The sequence below is a fragment of the Trachinotus anak genome, unplaced genomic scaffold (assembly GCF_046630095.1).
Source record: "Trachinotus anak isolate AG129_WGS33_773 ecotype Australia unplaced genomic scaffold, CSIRO_AGI_Tana_v1 ptg000008l, whole genome shotgun sequence".
Classification (NCBI taxonomy): domain Eukaryota; kingdom Metazoa; phylum Chordata; class Actinopteri; order Carangiformes; family Carangidae; genus Trachinotus; species Trachinotus anak.
Window position 1 is genome coordinate 8,852,991 of NW_027273859.1, and position 18,637 is coordinate 8,871,627.

At 41.1% G+C, this 18,637-nt stretch overlaps 1 protein-coding gene across 3 annotated transcripts in view; it reads right to left on the reverse strand.

Annotated features, from left to right (window-relative positions):
• Window positions 1–13,405: 13,405 nt before the first annotated feature.
• lmx1bb (LIM homeobox transcription factor 1, beta b) overlaps window positions 13,406–18,637 on the reverse strand; it is a 49,794-nt gene continuing 44,562 nt past the window's right edge. For all 3 annotated transcript variants that reach the window (XM_071482361.1, XM_071482360.1, XM_071482359.1), the window contains 5 exons: window positions 18,158–18,333; window positions 17,577–17,654; window positions 17,141–17,207; window positions 15,722–15,883; window positions 13,406–14,594 (listed from right to left, as the gene is read on the reverse strand). In XM_071482361.1, the coding sequence (XP_071338462.1) occupies window positions 14,437–14,594; window positions 15,722–15,883; window positions 17,141–17,207; window positions 17,577–17,654; window positions 18,158–18,333 (641 nt within the window). In that variant the 3' untranslated portion in view covers window positions 13,406–14,436. The remainder of the gene's footprint in view (window positions 14,595–15,721; window positions 15,884–17,140; window positions 17,208–17,576; window positions 17,655–18,157; window positions 18,334–18,637) is intronic.

An 18,637-nucleotide genomic window follows, 5' to 3' on the forward strand; every position in this document is an offset into this window, starting at 1 on the left:
AGTCTTTGTTATTAGCAAATATGCTAATCATAATAATACCAGCCTCATAGTTATTAAGAATAACGTTCACAATGAATCCATGAAGAGTTTTTCTGGTTTTACATGTGTGGTCTGACAGGGATCTGCTTGCATTGTGTCTAAAAAGTTAAAGTGCCACCATTACCTGTCCAGAACCTCAGTGGAATCAGACTGTAGGACCAAACGATCGGTCCAGGGGGCTGCCATCTTTTGACACTCACATCCAGCGTTGTTGGCTGCAGTGCACAAACTATTTTCCAGGGGGCACTATTGAACTAAGAGAGAAACACACTTGAGGCTCTGTGAGCCAGAGAGAAAGACTTCAGCTGAACATGGAACACATGGACGGTTAAAGGCAAATAATCAAACCCTTATTGATAACTCAGGTTCTCAGACAGGGATACTGTATAAACATTTGTATTGATTCAGCAGCTGAAATAAGTGTCAAAGTTCACTTTGTCATGAGATACTGCCTCTGCCGTCAGTTGACTGAAACAACTTTAGTGTGAAAGAAATCTGGCTTTTTATATAAAGCATCTTAAGTTTGTCAAATTAAATGACTGACTGGGATTATATATTTCTGTGAAGGCAGATCAGAAAAGCCACATTTATTACAGTTATTTAGTGATGCAAAACTGCACTTACAAGCTTATGATGATGCGATTTTGCCCAACATGACAGAATCTCTGAGATGACTTTCTGGAACAGTTAGTAAATACTTTGACATTTCTACTCTTTGAAGTTGTATCAGGTTGAAAGAAAAGGGCAGGGCTGCTGCTGAAGATTTTGTCTGCAAAAAGCTATTATAAAATACTGTAAAATCAAAAATGAAACAATTTTGCAATAATGGCCTCCAGCACCAAATCCTAATCTGCAGACATTAAAGTTTGGCATGTGAAAAAAAAAAAAAAAAAAGAAAGAAAATGGGTGGTGAAAAAAAGAGACTGTACAAATCAGTGTCACTGCCACATCTGAAAATCAGCCTGGCAACGGCTCGATGACAGAATGAACCGAGTGTTCACAGCTGAGGCCATAGTGTTGCCGACACATAGAATTTAGGCTGGGTGATGGACAGATGAGATGGACTGGGCAGATATTAGGAGTGGGAGTAGGATATGACTGGGATGCAGATGAGGCTTGTCAGAGCAGAGGAGGGGGCGTGGGGGTGTGTGATGGGATGAGAGGGGGTGGTAGTTGAGGAAGGGGGGGGGGGGGGGGTGCCGGGGTTCATATCCAGGGAGACTGGGCCAGCAGCAGTATGCAGGTGGTGGCTGGCTGGTGCTCCTCAGCTGGGCCCGCCGCCAGCTTGGCCCCTGGGTGCCCTGCTTTTGAATTCAGCCCTTTGTGCTGCCCCGGGGAGGTCAGACAAATTCACGTCTCATCATACACTGAGATAGCAATGATACAGGGTAATGACTCAGCTGCAGTTTCAACCCTGTCGCCTCTGCTGCAAAAAATATTCATCAAAACACCTTATCTCATGTCGCTCAATCAGCTAATACAGATTGTCTGTGGGTGAAAGACCTTTCCTTTTCACTTAAATGCAAGTTTTTTAGTACGTAGCATGCTTTGAATTCACGAAATAATGGTTGTGAATTATAAGTAACTAATATATTTTTATTACAAAGACATTGTGTGTTTGTGTGTACACATGTTATATAAATCTGGGGCAATAAAATCAATTCAGTGCTGTTCTGCTCGGTCCATTCAACTGACAAATGGACATGTTCATATAAAAGCAATAAAATATTAACTGAGTACTATAGTTCTGGCACATGCAGAAGTAAACTGCTTAATTAGTGGAATTCTAATTTCATGCATGCATACTAATCTGTCAGTAGATTAGAGATATCTGAATTAAAAAATGAGGTCTTAATCGCTGATGAATCTGCTTAAAAACTAACACTGTCATCCAGTGAGTGTGCACACACACACACACACACACACACACACACACACACACACACACACACACAGTATTTTATGTCTTTTGGAAAGACCAGTGCGTCAGTGGCCTGGGTGGTGGCCTACTTAGACCTAGTCAGACTAGTGGACAGGCTCTAATGAGAAGCAGGAGCAGTGAGGTGGGAGTGGGACTGGCTCTAGGGAAGGGTCACATGGGGTTAACTATCAAAGATGAGTGCAAACCTATCCCTGTGGAAAAGACTCAGAGGAAAACATCACCCTGCACATGCTAAGCTCCCCAAACTGGGAGTTCCTCTGCTTAATTAATCCAAGACACAAGAGCCTCCCCCTCCAAACGAACATTTTTTGCTCCACCACAGAGGAGTGAATGTTAACACACTTTAATGTCATGGTCATTTCGCTTGTAGACATTTTTTTGCGATGCTGTTCATTTTGATTAGCTCTGATTATGTGAGACTGAAAACAGGCTGTGTTTTCAAGCCTTAAGTAAGTTGATCATTAGCTCATCACTGGCTGCTTGTCAGTGTAATTTATGGTTTTACAAAATGAAATAATAAAAAAGTGACTAAAAGAACTGAAACATATTTGCATATTTAGATGTTTGCAAAAAAATAAAAAAAATATTTGGAAGAAGGACTAAAGTATACATGGTTAACCACAAAAAAAAAAAAAAAAAAGAAAGTAAATTTATTATTGGAGTTGGAAAGACTTGTGTGGGTGCATTGAGAAACACCCAGCAAATTTTGGAAACCACATTGTGATAGACAGTTGAAACCCAGAGGAAAATGAAGACAGATGTGCAAGTCTAGAATTAAGCTTGTCAGGAACAGTGGCAGCAGTGGGGTTGACTAGACAGCTAGTTTTTATGATGAAAAACTGTCTACTGTACATTAATGCAACATTGTGATTAAAACCAAATCTCTACCACAGACAAAATATATGTAAAACCCAATTTTCATAAGGTATATCCTCGGTGTGTTGCCATTCAAACCTTTTCAAATCAAGTATAACTATCTAATTCATAATTCTACTGTAACCCGTCAGCAGCTGTCAACATAAAGCTGACTGTTTCTTCACTGTGGATTAATGTGTATGAGCCACTGTGTAAATCTTTATTCTGAAACACATTCATCAGAGATGCTAAAATCTGAAGCATCTAAAACAAATCTGAGTTCAGCTGACTGAAAATGCTTTTGCAAATTCAGATTTTTGTAGCATATGTGAGCAGCTGTCACCACATTTTTTTTTTTCCTAGGGAATCAACGTGAGACTGAACCAACAACACAACTTTCTTTTTTCCAATGATGAGTGTGATAAGCTGAAAGCAACACTCTCGCTGCACTCACAGCTACAAGCTTAATTTGCAATTGATCCTATCTCCCCTGCTCGGCTCTTGCTGCAACCCTCACAATGAGAGCCTTTCGTCACAAGCAACACATTAGTTTCCCTCCACTTGTCCAGACAAGGATTTCACAGGTAATGGCTGTGTAATGGCCTACAGGTCCTTGGGCATAGGCTGTAAAGGCTATATTATTGAACAGTCACTCCTTGACTGACAATTTGTGTACATCTGTAGAAATTGCCAGGCAGCAACTGGAACCGCAGCAGCTCAATCAGCCAAATTGAGCACAAGACCGCCAAGAATGAAACTGATGAAAGAGAAAGTGAATGCTTCGCAAGAAGATGGGAGGTGTCAGAGGTGAGCAATCAGTTCAACATACAGGACTCTGTCAGCTCTCACTACCTGGAGCGCGCTGGGTTTCTGTTGCAGTTGCCTCGGAGCTAACAAAGCTCTCTGTTCAGACACGCAGGATATTTTTCACACCTTCTTTCATATCAAGGAAATACAACAGGGCAAAAAAATGATCATTGTCTAATTCAAATTTGTAGGAAGAAAGAAAAGGGAGATATCTGTGTATGTTAATGTTGAGAGCTCTCTTCTACTGTTGCTCAGTGAGACAGTTTACAACATACTGACTGATACTTAAACATGAATGAATCTGCCTCAGATTAGTGTGTTATTTTAGACCAGGGCTCCTCCTGCTGAGATCATTTACTGTTTTAGATTGTTTTAGGCTGAAGTCGTGTTGAAATTCAAGCTCCCAGACATTACGTATTAATCCAGCCTGTGATGACATTTGCTGGAGGATCTTTGCCGTTAACACTAAAGATGGCTGGCACCTGTCTCTGCAGATACAGCACAACAGTGGTACCCCTGTGTACTTTGCATATTTATGTTTTAATTGTATTACAACCCGCATGGTCTATTAATGTTGCTCTGTTCCAATTGCTGGAGTGACACAAATATGCCATGTTCCCCGTCAGCCCCGGTGTGTATCTGTTTGCTGAGGCATGGAGCCGACAAGAGAGAATGCAGGATGGCGTGCTACTCTGCAAAAGGCAGAGGCAAAAGAATAAAAACAATAAAAAAAACAACTTGCCTGTGTTTTACATTACATAATCTATGTTTTTCAGTATGATCTCTAAAGACGTTGCATCACAGCTCTTTGAACTTCACCTCAGACATCAAAGTAATATATTGGAGAACCGGGCTGATACTGTTTTTCTTTTTTTTTTTTTTTTGGAATGGTTAATATTGACTTTGAGGATTAATGACTTTGTACCTCCCTTGAATGACATTGAAGTGGTTTATATCTTCTGCATCAACCAAGACAGTTTGAACACAAACTTTGGACCAAGAGGATGGATTCCAATGTTCCCAAGGCAAGTTGACATGAAATGTCAAGAAGAGACACGCACCTTCAAAGGGCAAGCCACAGGCAACAGTTTGTGGGTAGGTTTCTGTTGTGTGCACTGGCAGCTCTCTGTCAGGGCTTGCTGCCTCCTCCTGAGCCTCCAGTCCTCAAACACCCGAAAAAGAAAATCAGGCCATTCTGTCAATCTGAAGGTTGACAGCGCTGCTGCTGTGTGGCTCAAAATCCTCTCTTTGTCTCTGGATTTATGAAATAATGAAACCTTTTTATCATTGTGTATAGGACACTCAACTTTAAGCTCTAGTTTGACATTTGATTGAGAGTTGGATGACGTGATACCTGTCTCATATTTGTCCATTAAATATAAGGCTACAGCCAGCAGCTGGTTAGCTTTGCTTAGAATAAAGCAGTGGTTCTCAAACTGGGGTCCGGGGATCCCCAGGTGTTCGTGAGGGGGTTCCTGTGGGCAAAAAAAGGGCATAATTTATTATCACTATTATTCCATCAATCAGTAATACATTGACAGAATGTATGACTATTTTGGTCATGGGCTTCAAACACTTTCTTTTAATAAAACATCTAAGAGCCAAAATCTTTTTAGATGGGGTCCGTGGGGTAATTTGTGTCAGTTTAGGGGCTTCAGAGCCACAGGTATAAAGAATGTAAAAAGAGGGGAATAGCTAGCCTGGCCATGTCTGAAGTTTGCATACCAGATACTGAGGTCTCTGCTGATCTGATGGTAATAACAAAATTTCAGGAAGTTGCTGCCCCTGAACCATAAAATACTCAGACACATAAGCTCTCTGTAAAACCACAACATGTCCCTTTCCCACTTCAGTTTTTTATTTAAACAAACTTTGGATTAAACAAACTTGATATATTTTTTTTTTTATCACTGGACAGAGCCAGGCGTGCTCTTTCCCCCTGACTCTAGTCTGTATGCTAAGATAAGCTAACAGGCTGCTGGTGGAAACCTTTATGTGTGGTACCAATCTTCTCATTTAACTTTCAGGAAAAAAAAGCAAACAAGCATATATCCCAAAATGACAAACCACTCCTTTAAAACAGTCTCATTAAGTCACACAGGGATCTTTGTGGCACATTAATCATACATCAGTACCTGCTCTCAAAAAGAGCCAATTTTATACAGAGAGCCACAGTACAGGCTATATCATGAATTTGCCAACATAAAGTATTACATAACAGAGTTTTACTTATTCTATTTCAAGGCCCTGCTCAGTGGTTAGCGCTCAACGCCACGGAGCTGGTCACGTCTCACTTGTCAGCAGAGGAAGTCAACAGAGAGCTTTCTTTGAGGCGGGCACGGCGAGTCCGATGACATGTATGAAGGTGGGGGTGAAAAACATGTGAGCTCAGATACTGCCATACCATCTCGGGAGCCGGAGAGTCAGTGCCCCTGAGGAAGCCCGAGCACGAGGACTTTGAGAATCAGGAGCCTGCTCAGATACACCGCCGCGATGGTCTGACTGCACCAAGCAGGAGCCCTGAGAAACCTGAGCTCCATGCAGGGCTGCACATGCTGATGTGCACAGCGGAGAGGAGTGCACCGGCTGGGGCGAGGGCAGGGCTGAGGCTGGGATTAGGCCAGATATTACTCCTTTCAAAAAACACCACAGTACATGGCTGTGTTCTGCTCCGGTGGCTCCACTTAGCTGACTGACTGCAGTGTAATCAATATTTACTCATAACAGCCACACTGGGAGGTCATGACCTTTGGTGTTCGTGACTGGTTATAATCTTGAGTTAGAGCTCATAGATCCTGAACTATTGAAGAGGAAAAAAAAACATTACTCTGACTGAACAATTACAGTAAAGCGTTCAATGATGATGCCATGGCACAGTAATGTGGAACAAAAATCTATTGCTGATAAGATGTGTTGCTGCTCCACACAGAAAACATGTTCGCTTTTTTTTTTTTAAAGTCTTAAAGCATATTATTTGTCTGTTAAAACCATCAACATGTTTTTCTACCCACGGTAAAGCCTTAAAGGTCACGCTGTCTTTATTACACCCAGCATTTCATCTCTAAATCCATCTTCATTAAACACGGAGGGAGGACAATGGCCTTCCTTGCACCCTCAACACTTAACCTCACCAGGCACAACAATATTGTAAAAGTGCAAATCTCTCTCCAAAATGGCCCCACAGTTAATAATTAAGCCATGACATTTGGGGGAGACACCAAAAAATCCATATGGTGAAATTTACTAACCTTTTGAAAAGCTAGCAAGAGGAGACTGTTCATCTGGGTTTATTTGGGCTGTTTTAGTCCTCATAATAAAACTGTCAAAAACACAGCAACGGCGCACAATGGACGATTGTCTGCTGTTAACTGGAGGAGAGCATGAGGCTAATCAATGCACTCCAAGTCACAGCTCTATTACAGGAGCCTTGTCTCCTGGGGGAGGGGGTTTCACAGAAAGACACCACTGACAAATGATATTCATATGGAACAATATGGATTATAATTGTCATGATGAACTGATAATCATGTTGGTTCTCGCTGTGAGCAAAAGGTCACGTTAGGGCAGAGTAGCACTGACCCCTGTCTTGTAAAAATACTGATTATCAAGTTAGAGCAGGTCATCCAGGAGGTCACATGTGGCCCAGTGGTAATTAGATGATCTCCGTGCAATAGCCAATGTGGCACTTAGCAGATACTGATTTACAGTTAAACAAACAAAAGGTATGTAATATAACAGACCTCTTTTACAGCTTTTCATAACACACATTCAGCTATATTTTCAGAGCAAATGTAAGTATTATAAGTCACTGATGGTCTCCAGAAAGCCCCTCATTGGAGTAATTAAGGATATATAATAAACAGGGCATACATGACAGGAAGTATGCCAAATACAGGATTCCTAACAGTTTGGTTTAGCTCTCACTGGCTGTTGACTTTCAGATTTACTGTCCACGCTCAACGCCAAGGCTACACTGCGAGTGATTTATCAGCCTCACAGGTGAGTTCTGTCGAAACATCCAGGGCTTAAATGTCCAGCTCAGGGCTCACCTTGTCCTGCGCTGTATCCCACATCCAGAGGGTAATGTTTGTGAGAGCTGCTGTGAACAGCATTTCTGCTAAAAGTCATGTGTTAGCCAGGGGAGACCGCCCCCTCTGCTCTTCAAGTTCATCCAGACGAGAAAAAAAAAAGAGTTACTGTGAGTTCAAACTTTAACAAGCTTTCAGATTACACTGATAAAATTTCTCTTTTTTAATGCAATCATGTTTTGGGCAGAGGAGTAACATATAAAAGGGGATCTTTTCCGACACGATTTGTAAATTGTCTGAGTAACCCGAACTTCATTGCATGCTCTCTTCCAACTCTTGTGGTTAATATGATTGCTGCCTGCATCTGCCCCAGTGACAGATTTAATTCTCTGCTCCAGTTTGACAAATACGCATGCATGCAATGCACTGACGAACAACAGTTTGCTTAGTCAGCGCTGATGCTGTCTATTTGCCAGAAGGTAACCTAAGTCGAGGAATAATTACAAACACATAGGTATCACTGTGCATGTCGTGGTCTGGAAAATACACCAGTAATTACTTATCACTCATCACATGAGTGAAATTTGATTGATCTATGATGTCACGGACACCTTATTACAGGAGAGTATCAAAATTACATGCGTTTGTGAGCAGAAACTATCCCCTGCTAGAGCTAGAGGTAAAGGACAGAATGATGATTGTAATATTGTACCATCACATAGCCTGGAGCTGATACACTGATTATAAAAGCTAAATTCACTTTGTGGACAATTAGAATGTTTCCTTGAACTTTAATTTCTTTGAGGGCTTCATATTACCTGATATTACTTTGCTAACATCTCTGAACTAAGGACTGATCCATAAACATCACCTGGACTAATCTTTTGTTTGCCTTTTTTCTTTGACCATGTTACAGCATGACACAAGGGAAGACAGTGTTTGTTGGTCAGTCCACCACTTTGGACCACTCAAGAACTATTGGATGGACTTTGGTACAGATAGTCATGGCTCCCAGAGGATATACCCTAATAAATTTGGTGATTTTTTTTCATCTAGAGTCGCCATTAATTTGACATCGGTGTGGTTTGGAGTGAAAAAGAAAAATAAAGAAAAACAAATATGGGATGGATAACATTCACATTATTTCCTACCCCTCAGCTGTGCTCTGTGAGTGCTAATTAGCAAATGTTAGCATTAACATGATGGTGAATATGGTAAACATTATAGCATGTTAACATTCTCATGGAGCACTTATTAGCATGTTGATGTTAGTATTTAGTTCACTGCTTCACCTCAGTACAGCCTCGTAGCAGGTTAGCATGGCTGTAGACTCTTGGTCTTTATATACTCGCTGCTGTAAAATTGTACAATGTCACATATTAGTGACAGTGGTAGGTAACATATAATGTTTGGTAAAACATATAATCTGACTCAATATAAAACTAGTTATCTCATGGGTTAAAGCAGAAGAAATAAGGCTTTTTCTTGGAAATATACTGACTAGACACAAGTGGCATGTGTGGTATTTTTACTGATTGTTAGACTAGTTTTTCAGCACATTGTCATACCAGAAAATCACATGAATGTGACATTAGTCAATTGCCAAATGAAATGGCAAATTGCTAAATTCAAGGGGTCTGATGCAGGAGAGAGAGCGGGACTTTGGATTCCAACATCAAGGGAGAGGCTCCTGGAGGTTAGGAGTGCTGGCTTGTGTTAGACCTTAAGGTCATCATTCCTTCAACTAATGCCCCTGGCATCACCTTCCTCCTTGACTTCAAACACTCTGGCTACATTCCTAGACCATGTACCAATAAGCACTAATAATGCAGAAAAATGAAAACCAAAACAGATGGGCTCCAATAGTGGTGGGGATTACTGAGCCCTATCCAGGGCTCTATCTGCACCCCTGGGCACTGAGAGGTGAATCCCACACCATCTTTTTCTCAGTGTAGCAGCAAAGGTAGGATGTGAAAAAACAGTTGTAGCAATATGTTTGTATGTCCCAGAAATGTCTGTGGAGAGGTTCAAATGGTCATTTGTTTTTAGACACGAGAGGAATGAATGTAATGGATTGCACCTGAACCTTCCTTTGAATTTTGACTTTCCTGTATTTTTATTTATTACAAATGTCTGTAATGCATCACTTGTGGTATTTCAGTGAAATAGTTTCCCACTGTGGAATCAATAAAGTAACAGTAAACCACTGTTACAGCATTCATGCTGGACCTGTAGCATGCAAACAATGCCTCATACAGTGGCAGCAGTGTTTTGTGCTGCTGACTGACACAATAAAGCAACACACTGCTGTGAGGGCATGCTTGCATGCTTGGATGTTTGGCTCTGACCCCTCTCTATGGTCAAAACCGCAGCATTTGATTAAGCACAAGCCCTCAAGGCTCAAAGAATATGTGTCAGACACTGGTTAAAAGTCTCCCTTAACAATTAACCACACGCCATGGAAAATGCCCAATGAAAACACCCAAAAGCTCCCCCGCTACTCCCACTGGGGACTCGCCATGAACTCCTGTGAACTCTGCGAAATCATGAGAAGAAATCTAGACTGTACTGAACCCACAAACGTCAGCGTGTTTTTTTAATTGGGCTTGGTTTGTTGAAAAAAATGTAATATTGGTATGTTGTAAAAGTGATATTGAGAAATGACAACAGGGAATGCCAATTACAAGTACAGTACATTCAAAACAACTGCCATTTTAAAATAAAAGCGTTGCATGGTTTGAATGAGTTACTGCCTGATCCGAGTTAGTGTGATGAGGTGATGGTGGGATGTGCAGCCTTGTTGCCTACTCGTCAGCTACTGTCTTAAGTCATGCTGTGCTTTTATGGGGCAGCTGGTGAGAATCTTGTTTTAAATTAGCCCCAATAACAAATCAAGCTCCATATGTTTTTCATGGGTCGGGCAGGAGAAGCTAACAGTTAAGAGAGAAAATGAATCACAAACCTCCAATTGTGTCTCAGGTGGAAAATTTCAGGATTTTGGTTATCTAATGAAAATATTGTCACTAGACTCATTTCCTATGTGGTGCCAGAACGGCAGAAGAGTAAATGTGTGAACAGTTTACTGAAGGCTGACTCTTAACTCTCCGTGAGTTTGTGTGTGTGTGGGTGTGTGTCCTCAGCTCAGGTTTCAGCACAACTGTTTTCATATCGAGGCCACACTTACCTCAACCTCTAAGAGTCTTCTTTGGCCTATTCACATCTGCGTGCCAGCGAACAAGCAATGACATAGGTTATATTCACTCATTGCCTTTTACTGTTTGGCAAATTGGGGGCTTGAACTGAAAAAGTGGGGACAGGAAGTTGGAAAAAAGCTGGAAGGGCACGATGATATAGAGTGTGGAGGTATAAATGGCCAATAAAATACATCCTGAGCAAATTGAATTTATTTTTTTACTCTGTCTACTCCAACTAATACAGTGTACCCAGAACCTGAGTGAAGCAGAATAGAAGCCTGGATATTTAGGAAAAATTGAGATACACACTTTAATCAAATTAAAGGAACAGTTCAATTTTTTTGGAAAATATGCTTATTTGCTCTCTTGCTGAGTACTAAATGAGAAGATTGATCGTGCATACGTGGTAAACATGAAGCTGCTGCCAAACAAAGGCAGAAAATTCTTCAAACTTACTAATTGGTAGTCTGATTATTTCTTTCTTTTTTTTATCTTTAGACAGAGCCAGGCTGGCTGTTTGCCCTTGTTTCTGTTTTTATGGTAAGCTAAGATACCCTGCTGCTGGCTCCAGCTACGTATTTGTTGTACAGACATGAGAGGGGTATCAATTTTCTCATTTAAAGCTTGACAAGAAAGTGAATAAGACTATTACCTAAACTGCTGATGAGTGATGAAAGCAGACTGGTGTACTTACTTAACTATTTTAGTCCTATCAGAGATTAGTTATATTGCAAGAGGTTTTTGAACTAATGTTATTCCTTTTAGATTCCAAAGTTCCATTGGCAAATATACATTTTTATACACAATGGGGTTTCTGGATCAGCATCAAGCATCAGCAGACTGGCAAATGGTTAAAAGTTTGTCAGGAATAAATCAGTCATTTGTCTGTTTTGTTTTTGCGTTTACTCTAACCTGTGTTCCCTGACGTAAAGATGTGCCATCTTACCCTTTCCCCCTTTTCATGAGAGGACCACAAAGGAAATAAGTTTTAAACTTTCTGTTTTTGTCCTCGACAATTAAACTGTAAACTGGGTGAATATTACTCTAACAATCATAGTGTATAGTAGGTTTTGGATATAACTAAAATAATAATTAAGTAAAAATATCATGCAGGAAAATTGATGGTTTTGGAAGGTTTATGCTCACATTTCCACTACAATATCAGTGGCAGAGCCTTCTGTCCTCCTGTACACCTGAACACCTCTCTGTAAACTCACCTGGCCTGCCCTGAAAAGGGAGAGGTTCAAACAAATTGTACTGTCTATCCCGTGCAAATACAATGTGTGCGCAGCAACCTCATCCATGTTTACTGTGACTGGGAGCTTTTGTTGCATCTGTTTACTCAGTCTTTCACATCTTTCACACTTTAATCCACATAGAAACCTGACGCAAACCTGTCCATTGTCCTTCTAAGTCATGCTTATAGACACGCACTACTTCCTGTTTTCTGTTCCACTTCACATAATTTTTTTTTATATCTCTTACAAACAACAGGCAACGAGGAAAAGAAACAAAAAGTCACAAACTACTTTTTGTGTCAATTCGGTTTGATACAGTTTTCATTCATTTGCAAAAATATCATCCAATCAGAATCCACACTAAAATGATGTCACTGTGTGGCGCTTCTATGAATATTCTCCTACTGGTGTGACAAGTGAAGATAAATGGCAGTGTAACCTTGCCAACAAGTCCAACACCTGGCTGTCAGATTGAGGACCAGATAGGCGATATATGTATGTATGCACACACACACACACACTGCACTGAAACCCTCACAGACTTGGCAATTTCATGTGCTCCTCCACTTTAAGATTAGCAGCCAGAATTAGTGAACCCTGTCATGGCTATAACTTTAAAAATATTCTGAGTCATAGTTACATGGAACATCATGAATGCTTATTTGCATAGTCACGTTACTACACAGAGGTGGAAGCTTGCCTGGCCACATTGAGGAGCTGTCAGGGAGATGAAGGAGCACCCAGATGGTACTTTCAAAAAACCGCCCGACAAGCCCTGAGGTTATAGGTGGGGCTCGCTCACTAGCTCGTGCAGCTGTACTGGTATGTCACCTGAACTTCTTCTCCGACCTCACCCTCACTACATGTACAAGTTTGTGCCACAACGTCCTCATTCTCTTACAGATAAGTCATAGATTATTGGAACACTTTCAAGCCTTTGATGAATATTAGTTCACCTTTTCAGGTCAAGCAACAACTGAGATGGTGAATCACTGTGATATGCTCACAGTTGGGACAAAGAGCCTACAACCACGCTAACGGCTCATGACAACAATGCTAACATGGTGGTGTTTAATAGGTGTGTTCATCTTAGTTTAGGGTATTAGCATGCTAACATTTGCTAATTATAGTATCACCAAAACAAAAAGTAAAGCTAATGTGAATGTGATTGTTGGCCTGTAGTTTCGCACCAGAGGAAAAGTCAGGGACCAAAGCGATTCGGTTTCTGATGTAACGAGTTGAGAGCACTTGCACACGGCCGGGCCACTGAGGCAGGTGATATTTGAAATGTCACCATGCGAATGATCACTGAATGGCATTTATTTAATGTTATCAGGAGAAAGACATTGTTTATTCATCAAACCAGTCAACTTTGGTCAATTAGCAACTTTAACATTTTGAGAATGCACATATGACAATGACAACAAAAGGTTTATGGTCTGTACGAAATAAATAGCAACATTGCTCATTTACAGCTTGGCTGAAGAAAAAACAAAACAAAACAAAAGGGTTAATCTTCATATTAAAAAGGCATACAGATGAGTTGTGATACTCATGAACTCACTAATTGCTCAACAAAAAAAATGCTCTCCTTTTTAAATAAAGCTTTTTCAGTTTTAATATGTACCTTCAAGAGCCTGTTATAGTTAAATAAATAGAATGCTTTCCATTTTTAACATGCACATCCAATTTGCCTGGGGAAAGTATTTACACTTCACTGATCCTACTTGTCCACCAAAATTATCCACTTTTTTCTCCTCTAAACAATTCTTTCTCACCACAAACTCTCATACATACACAAATGTACAGTCACTCTTGCAGACATGCTGCACCTATTTACTATTAACACAATATCTAAACCTATTGAAAGTGATCAAAATGCTAACGGTGAACATGGAAATCCATGTAGTGTAAAGAAGAAACAGTCCAAACACCACATCTTAACCGGGGGGGGGCTTACAAAATGTTTGAGTTTACAATTGATCATGCACTGTATAAATTCACTGTTATTTGGTTTGAGAGTTTGTAATCAGTGGCTTCAATATCTACTAATTTTTCTTTAAGTGAACAAAGAAAAGAGGAATATCTCCTGTGACAGATAAGCAATCAGACCAAATAATCTCTAACAATATTTAAGTCTTTTTCCCCAGGAATCTTCACTGTCCTACAACAAGTGGTTTAACTATCTTTGAGTAAGCTTCCGCTCATAACCAGGAGCTACTGCAGGAGGTGTTTCGTCAGTTGAGTCCGTGTTAGTGTAGAAACTCCTGGCCATAGCGCTTCAGGTTGAGATGGGCAGTTTATTCTGTGCTGACGTTCTTCTCTCCTCTCTTTCATGATGCAAAGTAAGAGTTCTGCATGGAGTAGAGGCGGTCGATGGGATTCCCCACGCGGGCCTGCATGGAGTTGACCTCCGACGACGCCATGAAGCAGTCACTGAGGCTGGTTAAAGATGTGTCACTGTCTATGTCATGGAATGCAGAATCATTACCTGCGGAGAGAGGATTACGGAGATAGCCGTCAGGATCCGATGGCAGAGGCGTCATTTAAAAAAAACACAGCAACACCCGACTCTGACGATGAAATCGATGCAATCTTGTATTTGAGATTTATGGCAGCACTGGGAAATTATAATTACTAATAGTCACTTTGAGAAATTGCTGTTGTGTGTCATCACAATTGTGAGAACTGTTTTGTTAGATATCATCAAAGCTCACTTTTTGCTGCCCTCGCTGGGACAATTGTGGTCTGTGAGGGAGCATGTAAACAAGGGGCATCCTCCGAAAAGATCTGGTTAATAGCAACTGTTTACGCCTTTCATAAAACCACAACATGTTATTTCTCTAGAGGGAATAGTTAACTTTATTACACTCTGGATCTTAATGATAGTGTTGCACAAAATGGGGACAGTGTTTTGAGACATATCTTTTAATGCCTTGCCAATATTGTTCTTTTCCCCAAACCAAAGGAGAGTGATGAGACTGGGGATTTGGGTTCTTACTACCGAGAAGAACTAAATGGAGGCAAATTATAAGGAAGTTATGAACTTCAGGAAATGGTCCCTCTGGGGCTTGTTGAGGACATCACTCTGAAATGTGTTATTCTAGTTACATCCTGTGGACTAACACTTGATTGACTGACTTTTTCTCCCCCAAAGTGTTTGCATTTTAATTCTTCCCTGTATCACACAGAAATCTGAGACTTGTTATTTTCCCATTCTGATTCATTAGCTCCCACAGCCCTCAATCATTGTTGGGATTGCACTTTATCTCAAGCTGTCCACATCGACCACATGTTTTTACCAACATTGGAAAACATCATTAGTGATGGGGCAGGTCTCAGAACTGGAGGCGGAGAGTTAAAACCATATTAAACAGACTTTAAAATGAACTTCAAAACCCAATAGCTTATGAGAATGCTTGTGTTATCTCATGTGGGAGGAGAAGTTGCTCGTACGTCTCTGTGAGGGGCTTAAATCAGGAGGGCTGTGGCCTGAACACATGTCCCACACTGGGGAGCTATGAGGTTGATCAAGGGACAGGCATGTGTGTGTTTTGAGAGCAGGAGTGGGTGTTTTGGGGGAATGGCTGGAGGGGGTGGGAGCTGGTGGATGCTCACCATATGGGTTCATGTGGTCCCCGGGCATCTGTGGGGGGGTGAGCCCCTGTTGGAACGGGTCTGTGCTGTAACCGTTCTGATCCATTGCGACCAGCTGCTGCTGTGGCGGAGCCAGCGGTGTGAAGGAGTTCATCATCCCCTCCATCCGATTGGACATCACCTCTGCAAACCAAAGAGAACAAATGGGGAATTACAGAAAATGTAATACAATTTTTTTTAACCACCCCCACCCAAAAAAAAAAAAAAACTCGGGATGAATCTGCAGAATGTAACTGCAGCCACACACATGGGTGCACACAGAAAGGTGGAGCTAAACAGACATGTTTCCTCCTTTTAAATTCCCTGTAACACCAGGGGATTTCACAAGCTCACCTGTTCAGTCAGTTTTGCAGAACCAATAAATGTGATAAAAAATATCACATTTGTCTGGTTCTTGTGAAATAGCTACAATAACCTGAATTGCTTGTCTGGTATTATTTCCATGGAAACCCAACAGTAGTCTTTCCTGTGGCTTCTCCCACAATTCCCTTCACAAACACTGCTCTTGGCGAACTGACTGGTGAGACAGACACAAAGCTCTTGTGGCCTCATCACCGGAGCCACAAAATCAGTGATCAGTTATTTTTGTCTGCTGCCAAGGAGAATTTCCAACTTTCTTTTGATGTAAAATGTTCTTGTTCATATAATGATCCATTTGTCATCTCTATACACAAGAGAGGAAGCTCATATTTTCCGATTCAGTGTTTACCATGATATTGCAATCATGTTTGGCAGTCAGAAAGAAGTCCACATGTACAGCTTCTAACCAGCTTGGTGTCAACATAATACATTGCTGTGACACAAAGAAAATTTAAAGGCCCCCACCACACATGTTTTTTCACGTAAAAAATTCTCTGCTTTAACTTTGTGTCTGTTGTTTTTTTTTTTGGTTTTTTTTGCACAAAAATGTTTGATTAGCTTGGTAAAAATTCCTAAAATTACATCTACTCATTCTCCCTTATGGAAAAAAACCATAATCTATGAATATGTCTCCATATCACAGTTCTTTCAGATACACATTTGACACCGACTGGCTGGCTTCTAGTTGTGATGTAACACAATCATGCCTGTACATACATGTTTTAAACTGAAATTTTAGTCGAGAGCAGAGAAACTCCCCCTTCAGCAGATGAATGTGAGAACAGTCTTCTGGTGTCAAACTCTGCACATACATCATTCTGCATGGCAAAACTTAGACATCCAAGTGAAGGAAAAATGATCAAAACACATTTCTGAGTGGAAGGGGGCTTTACAAAATTCAGAAAAATGTAAATGAGAAATATGCGAAATGTGGTAAATATACAGCTAAACACTTCCCAGAGAAAGAGCTTTGAGACAATGAGCCTCCATTGTGTCTGCAGGGTATGTACAATATCGTACCTTGGCCAAGTCTCTGAGAATTCTGTTGTTCTTGTTGTTGCTGCTGTCTTCTTGCCAACTTCTTCATCTGAAACGAAGGAGTCAAAGTTGTGAGGAACTCCCAAAACTAACATGCACTCTTTAATTTAAAAAGGATGCTCCTCGCTGTTCACCCTCGAATGAACTGTGTAAAATCTGTATCTGAGTGCACTACATTGTCAAGTATCAAAGGTTTTTACAAGATAATAATCAGAAAAGGGGAGGGTGTAGACATTTAATGCAAGAGTGAGCTAGAGTTGCAACTCCTTGCTCTTTTTTTTTGTGCATTTGTGAAAGGAATGCAGTGATAAATTTAACACACATAGTTGTAGTGATTTATTAGCTGGACTCTTAAGATGGAATAAGGCTGTTGTATGCAGACACAAAATCTAATTTATCCTGTGTTTGCTGCTCTCACCTTAGCTCTCTGGTTCTGAAACCACACCTGGACCACCCGAACACTGAGTCCTGTCTCCGCAGCCAGCGTCTCCCTCACCTGAACACATCCACACAAACGTTTTACAGCGTCACAGAAGAAAACAAAACACTTCACAACACACCAAACTACTTTTTTTTTTTTCCTCCTGAACATATCTGCCACATTGGCTCTTTGATTTCACTGAACGTTGAATGAATGCAGTGGTCTTTTTGGACGTCTTGGTTATTGCCTCTTCAAAGCTTTGGACCGGGTGCAGCGGCTGTTTTTAGGGCCGGGGCTATGGAGGCAGTGCTCCTATCTCAGTATGACATTTGGTGCAGGCGGGCTGCGTTACAACAGCCTGCCTCGGTTAACACAGAACAGAATGCTGCTTGCCACTTCAAAGCTCAGCTCTGAGGTGGGGGAGATTTTTTTAATTTGAGAATTTTATTTGTGAAACTACTGTAGGGCTCGTGGTCGCCATCTAAATCACCATGTGTTCATTCCTCCAAATGCAGACCAGAGAATATTGGAAAACATTTTTGCTAAATTTTCCTCTGATTACTGAAGCTTTGACTTACCTTTCTGCAGGGTTTTGAGGACACCTCAAAGGAGGCCTTGAAGGCCCGTCTCTGTTGAGTGGTCAGGATGGTTCGTGGTCGTTTGGGCCTCCTGGGATCCTTCCCATCATCCCCCTTCCCCTGGCCTCCTATGCCTTTCTCTGGCTTGATGTCCAACTCCTCATCGTCACTTTTCTCTGCAGAGAGAAAGTCATTTCTCTGTAACATCAGCACGAGCTTGAACTGACTACACCCTTTTAGTCAGTGACAGTCTGCTGATAAATATATTCTCGCTCTTCCCTATTCCAGGAGATTCACACACCACAAGTGCATAATCAAAGGAGTCACATGTGTTTTTGATACTTTGTTATCAATTTATTACAAAAGGGAAAGGGCCGCACGTACGATTAGACTTACAGAAGTCTGTGGCTCTCGCTTGGAGAGCACAGTGAAATATGCGCATTTGTCACTGAACTGGACACTGCGTCACTTGTAATTTAT